Source organism: Sorex fumeus, unplaced genomic scaffold (genome assembly GCF_029834395.1).
Source record: "Sorex fumeus unplaced genomic scaffold, SorFum_2.1 ptg000013l, whole genome shotgun sequence".
NCBI lineage: Eukaryota > Metazoa > Chordata > Mammalia > Eulipotyphla > Soricidae > Sorex > Sorex fumeus.
Window position 1 is genome coordinate 15,842,642 of NW_026606070.1, and position 12,065 is coordinate 15,854,706.

The following is a 12,065-nucleotide window of genomic DNA, read 5'->3' on the forward strand; positions in this document are numbered from 1 at the left end:
ATTTTAGAGATGGAGTTCACTAAATAACAATTCTTTTGATGTACATACCAAGGCTGGAGAAAGACACTGCTCAGAGGCTTAAATTATTCTTTATGGATATACATACAATGTATATATATATATATATGTATATTTGGGTTTTGTCCTTTAAAAATGATTTTACACACCATGCACAGCAGTAGGGCATTTGCCTTGCACGCAGCCAACATGGCCAACCCGAGTTCGATTCCTCCGCCCCTCTCGGAAAGCCCGGCATGCTACCGAGAGTATCTCACCCGCATGGCAGAGCCTGGCAAGCTACCCATGATGTATTCGGTATGCCAAACACAGTAACAACAAAGTCTCCAATGGAGACATTACTGGGCCTGCTCGAGCAAATTGATGAACAATGGGAGGACAGTGACAGTGACAGATGTACAATACCGTTCAAGATAGGTTTCATAAATAACATATTTCTATACCGCATGCTCCCCGTGTTCAGTTCCTTCCACCATTGTCTCAGTGTCCTGCCTAGCCCCTTCTTAATCCCTCCTTTCCATCATCTACGGCAAGCTGGGTACCAAAGACCAGTTCCCCGTTTCTGTTGCCTTTGGGTATTGATTCTAAGCCTACTTTGTTTCCTTTTATCCCATTTATGAGAGAGAGTATTCTGTTTCTGTACCTCTCTTTTTGACTAATGTCACTCAACATGATACTCTCCATATCCATCCATATAACATCAAGTTGGATGATTTCATGTTTCTTAAAGCCAAGTAGAATTCCATTGTATATATTCATGTATCATATTTATTTTATTCCACTCAATCCTAAATTTCTTCTTTGACTCTCCCTAAAAGTGGCCTCGAAGTCAGAATCTGCAGTTCAATTTCTAATGTTGATCAAAAAAATATTTTCTTTCTCTTGATCTGTCAACTGCAAAATGAAATTATTAGTATTTATCCCTTTTGTAGCTCATAAATATCTTTGAGTAATGACCTTTGGACAGATAAAGGGATCAACAAGTGCTATAAGATGTCACAAAAACTGTACAACATAAATATGCCCTAGGAAATTGCCAAAGATTAAAGAATAGGGTTTGTTTTCACATAAATGGAAAGAACAGTCCATGCACAGATAATTTCCATCTAGATACAAACAGATCATCAAAATAATAGAGTAAATTGATAAACTTATGAACTGACACAACAGAAGCTACTTGAGTTACAGTGAAGGCAATTCTAAAGGTGCATGGTAGTACTACTATGTATAGTACTAATAATAGTATAGCAGTACAAGTTTCCTCAATTTCCAAAAGAATAATTAAAAAAAGATGTGCACGCACAGATTCTGGGTCTTTCCAGAACACAATAAAGCTGCCTGCATCTCCTGTTAAAGCATAAGGTTGAGTATAAAGCAGTCCTTCCTAATGACTAACACACTCCTTGTGGAATTTCCTTTATTGGATTTCACAGGATGCAGTCATTGGAATGGCCCCACATTACTCGTACACAAAAAAGCTAATGAGACTCCCTACTCAATGATTACAGCTTACATTGCTCAGAAGAAAGCAAAGGGATAAAACTATTTTCTTGAACAATGTTAACATGCAAGAATATATTGTTTAGGTTATTGCCCTGAAATAGTTTTATGACACTACCGAATTACATTCCCTTAAATGTTGGAGTCCTTTGTTAATTCAAATGGCGCAGTATTTCCCCTCTACACTAGCACCACTCTCTAGTACAAAAGCAAAGGAGTCAGAGTAAGGGACAACAAAGTGGTTGCAATTTGCTGCTCAATGAACACAATTTTTTGTTAAATAAAATGGTCTTTAAGATGACTTTATTTTAGATGACTTTATTTGTAGCTTCTAAAAAAAATAACAAAAGAGACAAAAAAGCAAGAGTGATTTAATATCCTTGGCTTTTTTTTTTTTTTGAGCCCCTAAGAGATGAAAAACCATTGGGGCATTTGAGCTGGACTTCAATCATGTTCTGAATCAACTAGTTATCTGCCAGGTGACTGCTCGGAACTGCAAGTCCCCTCTGAAATGTTTTCAAGCAAAAAGCTAGGTTAAAAAAAAGTACAGATTTTGATAATGGCATTAAATGAATAATTATTATTATCTCCTCTTTTTCTCTGCTATTTTTCCAAGTACTGTCTAAGTTTAATTTCTAAGTATCTAAGAAGCATAAAACTAGGAGAAATATAGTTTTATGATTAGAAAGAATAAGAGCTATGAATTGAGCAGCTGTTAAGAAAATGTTTTCCTAATTTTCTCTGGGATTGTCTTAGCACATACCTTAAGCCCCTTGTCACTGTCAGTTAATCACACTCAGACTATCTGTGGTCACCAAAGAAAATTCATAGCCCTTTTATCTTACATGGAATAATCTACAGAAAAATTACAGAAATGACACCAAAAAGAAAAAATTCAATTATGCCATAACTTCCTGATGTCAGTCTAGTTACTACAAGCTTCTCTTTAAACTACTCCTCAGCACAAATTTAAGTAAAGCTTAACTTCTTTTCACCTAATTTCACCCCACAAGTCATTTTTAACTTTATTAAACATTCATAGAGATAAACAGAATATCTAAAACACTATTGTAATAAGCACATTATTATAATGCTTAATAAACATTTATGTGGCAATAGAAAAAAATTAATGTGCAAATTTAAGCATACTGTCTAATGATTTTATTTTGCATATATATACATAAATATATGTAGACCAGTAGCCAATTTTCTGACAGAATAAACTCTAACCGCTGAAATGTTTATCTACTGTCAATACTTTAAAAATATAGTAGGAATGGGGACTGGAGGGAAAGTAAGTACAGCAGGTACTTGCCTTACATGTGGCTGACAAGGCTCAATCCCCAGCATCCAATATGCTCCCCCAAGCACTACCAGAAGTGACCCCTATGTACATAGCTAAGAGTGTGCTCTGCGCACACACAGCTGGGTATAGCCAAAAAAAGGTAAATTTTAGCTATACAAAAACAAAAACAAAAGAAAAATCATAAATTTGCCAGGGTCAAATACACTAACCCCAAAGGAGAAATGCAGTATAATAATAATAATAATAATAATAATAATGTTATTATTATTATTACAGCTACTGCAATGCAAGTGCCAAGTTATTTGATAATATGAACTAAGCCATTATTTCAGGTTACTTTCTCCAACAGACTCTCTCTGAAGAAATTCTCATTTTGTGAATTCCCTGGTCAAGAGAAAGATTTCACTCTGATCACAGTGTATATGAGGGACAGCTTACCTTGTGGGCACAGGGACCTCAGTCAGGGCCCCCAACATAACAGCCTGTTGTAGCCGAACAAAGGCAATGAAAGGCGTGTCCAGGAAATCAACCTCCCCAACAAGCACATTGGAAGCTTCTGCATCTCGCGGCAGTTTTTTCATGAACTTATTCTTCAGCTGAATGGAAAGAGTCAAGAAAGCACAGCTTGTGAGCAGAGATGGAAATAAATAGACATGGTACAATATCATTTGGGAGGATTCCTTAGTGATTCAACATACAACTGGGCTTAAAGGCATTTTTCTATTATGTGTAACCATGCTATTTAACAAGCATTTGTCTTTTGGATTAAAAATATTGGTTGTATGATCACATAGTTTACCTACAAAACACTGTCAAATACAACCCCATTCATTCATTCATTCATTCATTTAATATCTTCAGTAAACATGAGCTGAGTCTTCTAGGAGCCAGTAACTGATCTAAATCCTAGGGTTACAGGGTTAGCACTGTAGCACTGTCCTCCCGTTTTTTGCTTGAAAGGGTACCAGTAACGTCTCCATTGTGAGACTTGTTGCTACTGTTCTTGGCATATTGAATACGCCACGGGGAGCTTGCCAGGCTCTGCCATGTGGGTGCGAGATACTCTCGGTAGCTTGCCAGGCTCTCTGAGAGGGACGGAAGAATTGAACCTGGGTCGGCTGCATGCAAGACAAATGCCCTACCCGCTGTGCTATCACTCCAGCCTAGGGTTACGGGGTAAGAAGATCAATTACATGTCCACCTTAGGGTACATTCCAGGAGTGAGGAGTGAGGAATTAAAACATGGTTTAGACGAGTGGTGAGTGCTAAAAAAAAAGAAAAAGAAAAAATAGATAAGACAGTATTTTATACAAGAGAATCAAAAAAGGCCTCTGAAGAAATACATTAACACTGTATGAGGGGGGAACACACACATGCAAAGACCTGGGCAAAGAACATTGTAAGCAAAATGAAGAGTATGAACAATGCCTTGAAGACAGGAAGGAGCTTGTCAGGGAGAGCAGCAGTGAGGTGAATACAGTAGAAGCTGAAGGAACAGAGAAATTAGCAAATGAAGCTGCACACATAAAGGGCGGGCCAGATCAAAAGGGCCAGGAAAGCACAGTCAGAAGTTTTGAATGTTGAAGGAAGGACGATCCACCTGAAAGTCCAAGAGGAAAGGTGACAGTAGGAAGATGTGAGGGCAAGAGAGAGCATCACGTCAACCGCATTTGAAAGATCATTGAACAACATGACACAGTCTCGAATGTGAGTGTGGGACCAGGAAGAAAGGAAAGATTTAAACCCTGGACTTTGTACCTCTTCCAGGAATGAGAGATTTCAACAGAGGACACACAAAAAGAGTTGTCTGTGAAGTAAAGGGAAACTGGACCTCACTTCCAGTCAGATAAAGGAAGGATGCAGCACGGAAAGTGCATCAACTGAGTCTCAGGTGGTGGAACCTCCCCCAGTGTGAGCATTAAGAATGAACTAAGCAGGGTTTCTTAAACTTTTTGCACGTACCACCCTTTTTAAACCTAAGAAATGCAAACTACACAAGCACGCTCAGAAACATCTGATGTAATTTTTGGGCTTTGAATTAATTTTTGGTTTTTACATATTTAAAAGCCTCTTTACTACTACCAAACCTTACAAGACCATTTATATTCAGGTATGTGGACATGGGGTCACATACCACAGTTTATGAAGTGAAGGACTAATGAATCTGGTGAGATGGAGATGCTAACTGAAAGATCCTGACAAAAGTTATTATAGTAGATCTCAGGGGACTCAGTATCCAGGGAGATGGAATGGAGACAGGGACTTCATTACTTTGGAAATGATTGCTACCAAGAAGAGTCAGAAATAGGAGCTATGAGATGGTATAAATTAGGGAATCAGGTGAAGGGGGCTCCCAAATAGTGCTCATAAAGGATTCAATGCTTCTTGGCCCCTGGAGTCCTGGGGATTACCTAGACTACATTGGCAGAGCTCAGGCCACATCGGGCAGTGCTCAGAGAACTCTAGGGTTGCATCCAGCAGTGCATAGGGAACCAGGTGGTGCTGGGAATTCAACCCATGTGGGTAGATACTATGCCTGTGTCTTAACTGCTGTACTTATATATAAAATAAGGGATTTTTTTTAACTGGGAAATATACAGGGACAGGGAGATAGAACAGCATATGCCTAGCATATGTACAACCCAAGTTTGATCCTCTGGCACTATATATGTTCCTCTGGGTCCAAACAGGAATGACCCTTAAGCACAGAGCCAGGAGCTATAAGTACCACCAGGAGTGGCAGGAAATAAAAAAAGAAGGAAGCAGGAGAGGGAGGTGGGCAGGAAGTTAGTTTATTTTGTAGCATTAATGAGAATACTAGAGACAGGTTAATGCTGCAGAAGAGAGGGGGTGGCCACCAAGGCAGCTCCCACAAGCCTGAACTACCGAGAAGAAACAATAGCTCCATGCCAGGTGGAGATGTTCACTTGATGTTCGTAGTCCTCACCAGCAAGGCAGTTGACACGGGCACAGATGGCAGTGATCTGGGAGGTTTTGTGGGTTGAGGGTGAAGGATTCTGAGCATTTCTATTTTTACAATGAAATCAAGAGAGCTGACAGAAGAAGAAAGTGGGAGGTAGATGGGAATTTGAGGGAAAAGGTAAAAGTATAAAGTGGTTTTCTGAGAGAGTGAATGTTACTTAATTCACTCTCTTGGAAAGTTTATCTTATAGGTTTATATTCTACAACTGTGAAAAGGGCAGCCACAAGAAGAATCTAAAAAGATAAAATGCCAAAATTTTTCCTGTTGTCTAAAGGAGAGGCTGATGTGTAGGAGTTTGAGGAGAAAGGGAAAGGTGTAAAGTGATTTTCTTGGAGAGTGAAGGTTTTTCAGCACACTCTGAAAGCTTATCTTGTAGGTATAAGTCTTTCCTTTCCCAACTCCCACTTAGGATTTTCCAAGTGTCATCAAAGACTGAGGAACACCCCTGAGAGCTCCAGGAAATCATTTCAACACTCATTGGTGGGTGGAATAAGAATTTTGCAGGACCATGCAAAAGGCACAGATTTTGACAGATACTATCACTGTATCACTGTAACACTGTCATCCCATTGTTCATCGATTTGCCTGAGCGGGTGCCAGTAACCATTCTCCATTGCCAGTGCCAGTCTCCATTCGTCCCTGTTGCATGCTAGTGTAGCACAATGGCGTCTGCTCGCTCCCGGAACACAAAGAGCAGATTTTAGCAGCCTCTCCTTACTCCTCCTTCCCAACACTGCTCTTTCAGGGTCAGGGGCCCTCCCGTTGATCGTCGATTTGCTCGAGCGGGCCCAGTAACGTCTCCATTGGAGACTTTGTTGTTACTGTGTCTGGCATATCGAATACTCTCGGTAGCTTGTCGGGCTCTCCGAGAGGGGCAGAGGAATCGAACTCGGGTCGGCCATGTTGGCTGCTTGTAAGGCGAACGCCCAGGGGAATGAACCTATTATTGTTACTGTTTTTGGTATATAGAATACATCACGGGTAGTTTGTCAGGCTCTGCCGTGCATGGCGAGATACTCTGGGTAGCTTGCCGGGCTCTCCTAGAGGGGCGGAGGAATCGAACCTGGGCCGACCAGGTTGGCCGTACGCAAGGCAACCACCTTACCCACTAGGAATTTTCCCCAATCTCTTTCCAGAAAGAATTGCCATTTCTAACCCTATAATGAATTGCCATTTCTAACCCTATAAACAAATACCTATAATGATCTGATTTTGTTTCCCATCACAACCAGAAGATTCTGCTCTAGTTAGGTAGTGTGATAATAAAGCAATGAAATAATAATACCCTTCTGTTTGTTGTACACAGACTCCCAACCTCATTATGAAAATCAGTTCTACCTTTTCTAAACATGCTTCAGCACAAACCCTTATAACATCTCAACCCACTTCCTTGAACTTCAGAATGATTTCTAGATCATGCTTTCTTAAAGTTGAAGTCTCTTCCCTGAGTTTCCTGAGGGCTGAAACAGTTGATTTCCTTTGCACTGACACTTACTTTGCATATAACTCACTGTAATGGAGATATTATGAATGGGATATAGGAACTCTGTAGCACTAAAAATCTCACCACAAGACTATCAAATGCCATAGAAGCTTAAGAGGTTCTTAATATTAATACTAGACTCCTTGTCCGCATCTGTCACTAAACAACTACCTGATTCTCAGATCTTACAGTCAACTGTAGTTCACAAATTCAATAGTTCAGTGACACCTTTATTGTTATTACTGTGCCCAAATTGAAAAATTAGGAATAAAGTTGTGTGTGTGCATGTGTGCGTGAGAGAGAATGAGAGAGAGAGAGAGAGAGAGAGGGAGAGAGAGAGAGAGAGAAAGAGAGAGAGAGAGAGAGAGAATGTGTGTGTATTGATGCCATACCCTGCAATGCTCAGGGGATCAGAAGCCATATGGGGTACCAGGGACTGAACCTGGGTCATTCACATGTCTTACCCACTCTACAATCTCTCCAGCCCCAATAAAGTAAAATTTGAAGGCCCAATGACATAAACCGTATTCTAGATACTCTTAAGAAAGCTATTTGCGGGGCTGGAGCGATAGCACAGCGGGTAGGGCATTTGCCTTGCACGCAGCCAACATGGTCGACACAGGTTCGATTCCCAGCATCCCATATGGTCCCCCGAGCACCGCCAGGAGCAATTCCTGAGTGCATAAGCCAGGAGTAACCCCTGAGTATCGCCGGGTGTGACCCAAAAAGCAAAAAAAAAAAGATATTTGCAGTGACAGCAGTAGAGCAGTAGATCAACATATCTTACATATCTTAAACTATGCCTGGCAGATACTAGTTTGCAGATAAACTAATAACCATCCCCAAACAAAAATATGAGTTCCTGAGGTGCCCCCAAAAATCAGTGCCTGGATGGCTCTCCTCTCTCTGCACACTCCCCGAATGATCTCATCAAGTTCCATGTCTTAAAATACCATCTATAAACTGATGATTCACAAATTTTTATCTTTAGCTAGAACCTCTTCGCTGAACTCCAGACTGATAACATCTCCATTGAATGTTTAAAAGGCATTTAGCGTTTCACACATCCAAAACTGAGGACCACCCCTCACCCCAACTCTCCCCCACACTATCATACTGCCGAGCAACATTCTCTGAGATCATGCCTCTCTATGCTGACAGGATCTGTCACAATGATGTCCTTACTGGGAGAGAGTAAGGTCAAAACACACACACAACACACACCCATACACATAACACACACACACACACACACACACACACAGCAACAGAGACAGAGACAGAGACGGAGTGAGACAGAGACAAAGATAGACAGAGAGAGAATGAGAAAGAGAGAGAAAACCACAATATTAAGGACAGAAAAAGAAAGGAGGAGAGAGACTGCCAATTCCAAGGCCCTGAGCTCTTGGAGTGTCTCTATACTGTCAATTCATCAAGAATCCTTCCCAGGGATGGAGAGCTAATGCAGGGGTAGGGCATTTGCCTTGCACAAGGGTGATTCTGGTGCTCACAGGCATGCTATATGATCCTAAGTCTTGCCAGGGAAGCAGAATTAAACCCTGAGCACCACCACTAGGTGTGGCCCAAGAATACTTTTTAAATAGAATAAAACTATATTTTAAAAATTCTCACCAGGGGAATGCAGGCTGGTCCAACCCTTTTGGAAAACAGTATGGACGATTCTCAAAAAATTAGAATTCGATCTCCCATTTGACCCAGCTATAGCACTCCTGGGAATATATCCCAGAGAGGCAAAAAGGTATAGTCGAAGTGACATCTGCAATTGTTTGTTCATTGCAGCACTCTTTACAATAGCCAGAATCTGGAAGAAACCTGAGTGCCCGAGAACAGATGACTGGTTAAAGAAGCTTTGGTACATTTACACAGTGGAGTACTATGTAGCTGTTAGAAAAGATGAAGTTATGAAATTTACATACAAGTGGTACTACATGGAAAGTATCATGTTAAGCGAAATGAGTCAGAAAGAGCGGGATAGACACAGAAAGATTGCATTCATCTGGGGAACATAAAGCAACAAAACGGGAGACTAACACCCAGGAAGGGCTCAGATTAGTACCAGGAATTTTGCTCCATGACTTGAAGGCCAGCCACATGTGCTAGGTGAAAAGGAAGCTCAGATAGAGAAGGGAGCACCAAATAAAGGGTGTTGTGAAGACCCTCCCAGGGTGGGAGAGACATGCTAAAAGTAGTCTATAGACCAAACATGATTGCCACTCAATGCCTCTCTGGCAAAACACAGTACCCAAAAGAAGAGAGAGAGAACAGGGAGGAATGCCCTGCCACAGCGGCAGGGTGGGACGGCGGGGGGGGGGGGGGGGATGCTAGGACCCGTGGTGGGGGAGGATGGGCACTGGTGGAGGGATGCGTACTTGATCATTGTATAACTGAAACCCAAGCACAAAAATTTATAAGTCTATAAGTGTACTTCATGGTGTTTCACTAATAAAAAAAATGATTAAAAAATTCCTAAAAAAAAAAAATAAATAAAATAAAATAAAATAAAAATTCTCACCAGGCGTATAAGCTAGAAAACTCAATTTGGAGGATTAATCTGAGGCTATTTCTATCTAGTCCCCTGTTCCTTCACAAAAGGAACAATGAACTTTAAATAAATTTCAGGAAAACTAGGGAAAATAATATTAAACAAGTTTCTCTATGACAGACCAGTGTTCCTCAAAGTGGGCATTATTACTCCCCAGGGGGAGCCAGGACCAAGACAGGCAAGCTGGTGGCAGCCTCAGATGCAGTTGGGAGTCATTTTGTTTAAAGAGATTTTTTTTCAGGAGGCCCCGGTTAATTTTTTTTCTGAAAAGGGGGTAAACCAAGTAGTCTGGGGGGTTTTACTATAGAATCTCTCAGAGTCTTTAATATCCTGTATGACTAAGAATGCTTTATTTCACAGAGCAGGTAAATGCAGCACATTATGTCAAAAAAATATATTAGAAAATACTGCCTTGGACAAAAAAGTTCTCATCCCCCTTCAAATTCCATTCTCAAGTGCATTTAATTCTCCAGATTTTATGAGTACTATAAAGTCAAGGCCAGGGAGAAGGCACTGTAGCATACAAAAACTGATTTCCCAAATGTTAGAATCCAATGAAAAGCACCAGAGAAAGCAATAGCTATAATGAATGAAGAAATGTAAATACATACAAACAGTCTATCTATATAAAAGTATATTTATAAAATAAAGGAATTGCATTTAGCTACAAAGTTCAGGAACTCAAAGGTTTTTTTTTGGTAAAGGTTTAAAAACTCCTTTCATAAAGATAAGCTTATTCAATGGCTCATCTATGTTATATTTTCAAGTACCCCAATTAATCAGCTAAAGGAAAAAAATGGTGATCAAGATCTGAAAAATCAATTCTAGGCTTACACAGTAAACCACAAACAATAATAATATAAGAAAAAAATGCAAACATTAAACAAAGGTATACAAGGACCAGGAAAAGAAAATATAATTAAAATAATAATATACTGGAAACAAGAACAAAATCTACTACTTTCAAAACAGGTTGAAATTTTCCCAACAAATGCACCTGAATTGAATTTCAAAGATAACATTTGACATTCCTTTCTTATAAATCATTGGTTCTTCTAATGATACCCAGCCTAAAATTTATTTAGGGTTAACCATATACACAGACAGTAAAAAACAAATTAATAAATAAAATTTCTTGAGCCTTCTTGATTTCAAGACAATGGATTTTAAACTATCAACATGGAGTGCTACAGTTGGTAAAAGATTTCTCTTGAACTAGCTCAGCAATTCAGTGCTTTATTTTTGATTCTCAGGTAACACCACAGACAGTGAAAATTCAAATTCAGGTTACTTTTATACTTGTCTATATCCAGTCTTCCAGAATAATTTCCTGCTAAACGTACGCAAAAGTATATGTCTTACTCATTAACACAGTATTTGCTATTATAATTCTTTAAGCTTCCTCACTCCTGCATGTTTTTCAAGCAACCCAGTTATCAGTGTTAGCAGACAAAGATATTGGAGATTATAAATGAATGAAGCAGAACAAGGGGATTGATAATAAAAGAAAATTTTCCCCTGCAATGAAAGCTATATGATGATGCAAAGGTTAATGTGTGCAAATAATTTGACCACATGTAAATGATTGAAAAAGTCAAACTTCCATTCTCTAGTCAAGTCTTAGATTCTCCAACCCTGTATCAAAAATGTGCATATATTAGATTTTTTACATGGTAACTGCCACATTGTCTGCTGAAGATTGTCAATTCACCAGGATGACCATTAACATTATGTCTGATTGCCTCCCTACCCTCACCCTCAGACCTAAATACATGGTAAATGCAAGCTATCATATTTTTTCTTAGTCACTAGGTAGTTATTTAAATACTACCTCTCTTTTCTCTGACAGTATTAGCATGTACTGAAATATCTGTCACTGTCACTGTCCTCCCATTGTTCATCGATTTGCTCGAGTGGGCCCAGTAATGTCTCCATTGGAGACTTTCTTGTTACTGTGTTTGGCACATTGAATACATCACGGGTAGCTTGCCAGGCTCTGCCGTGCAGGCGAGATACTCTTGATAGCTTGCCAGGCTCTCCAAGAGGGGCGGAGGAATCGAACTCGGGTCGGCCATGTTGGCTGCGTGCAAGGCAAACGCCCTACCGCTGTGCTATCGCTCCAGCCCTATGTACTGAAATAAGTGCATCTAAAATAAATTTATATCAAAGGGTACTCATGAACTGTCATTTTAATCTGATTCATTTGGTGTTT

General features: G+C 39.9%; 1 protein-coding gene across 2 annotated transcripts in view; it reads right to left on the reverse strand.

Annotated features, from left to right (window-relative positions):
- Positions 1–12,065, reverse strand: part of SLC4A4 (solute carrier family 4 member 4) — a 346,379-nt gene that overhangs the window by 126,723 nt on the left and 207,591 nt on the right. For both annotated transcript variants that reach the window (XM_056111484.1, XM_056111485.1), the window contains exon 7: positions 3,263–3,420. In XM_056111484.1, the coding sequence (XP_055967459.1) occupies positions 3,263–3,420 (158 nt within the window). The remainder of the gene's footprint in view (positions 1–3,262; positions 3,421–12,065) is intronic.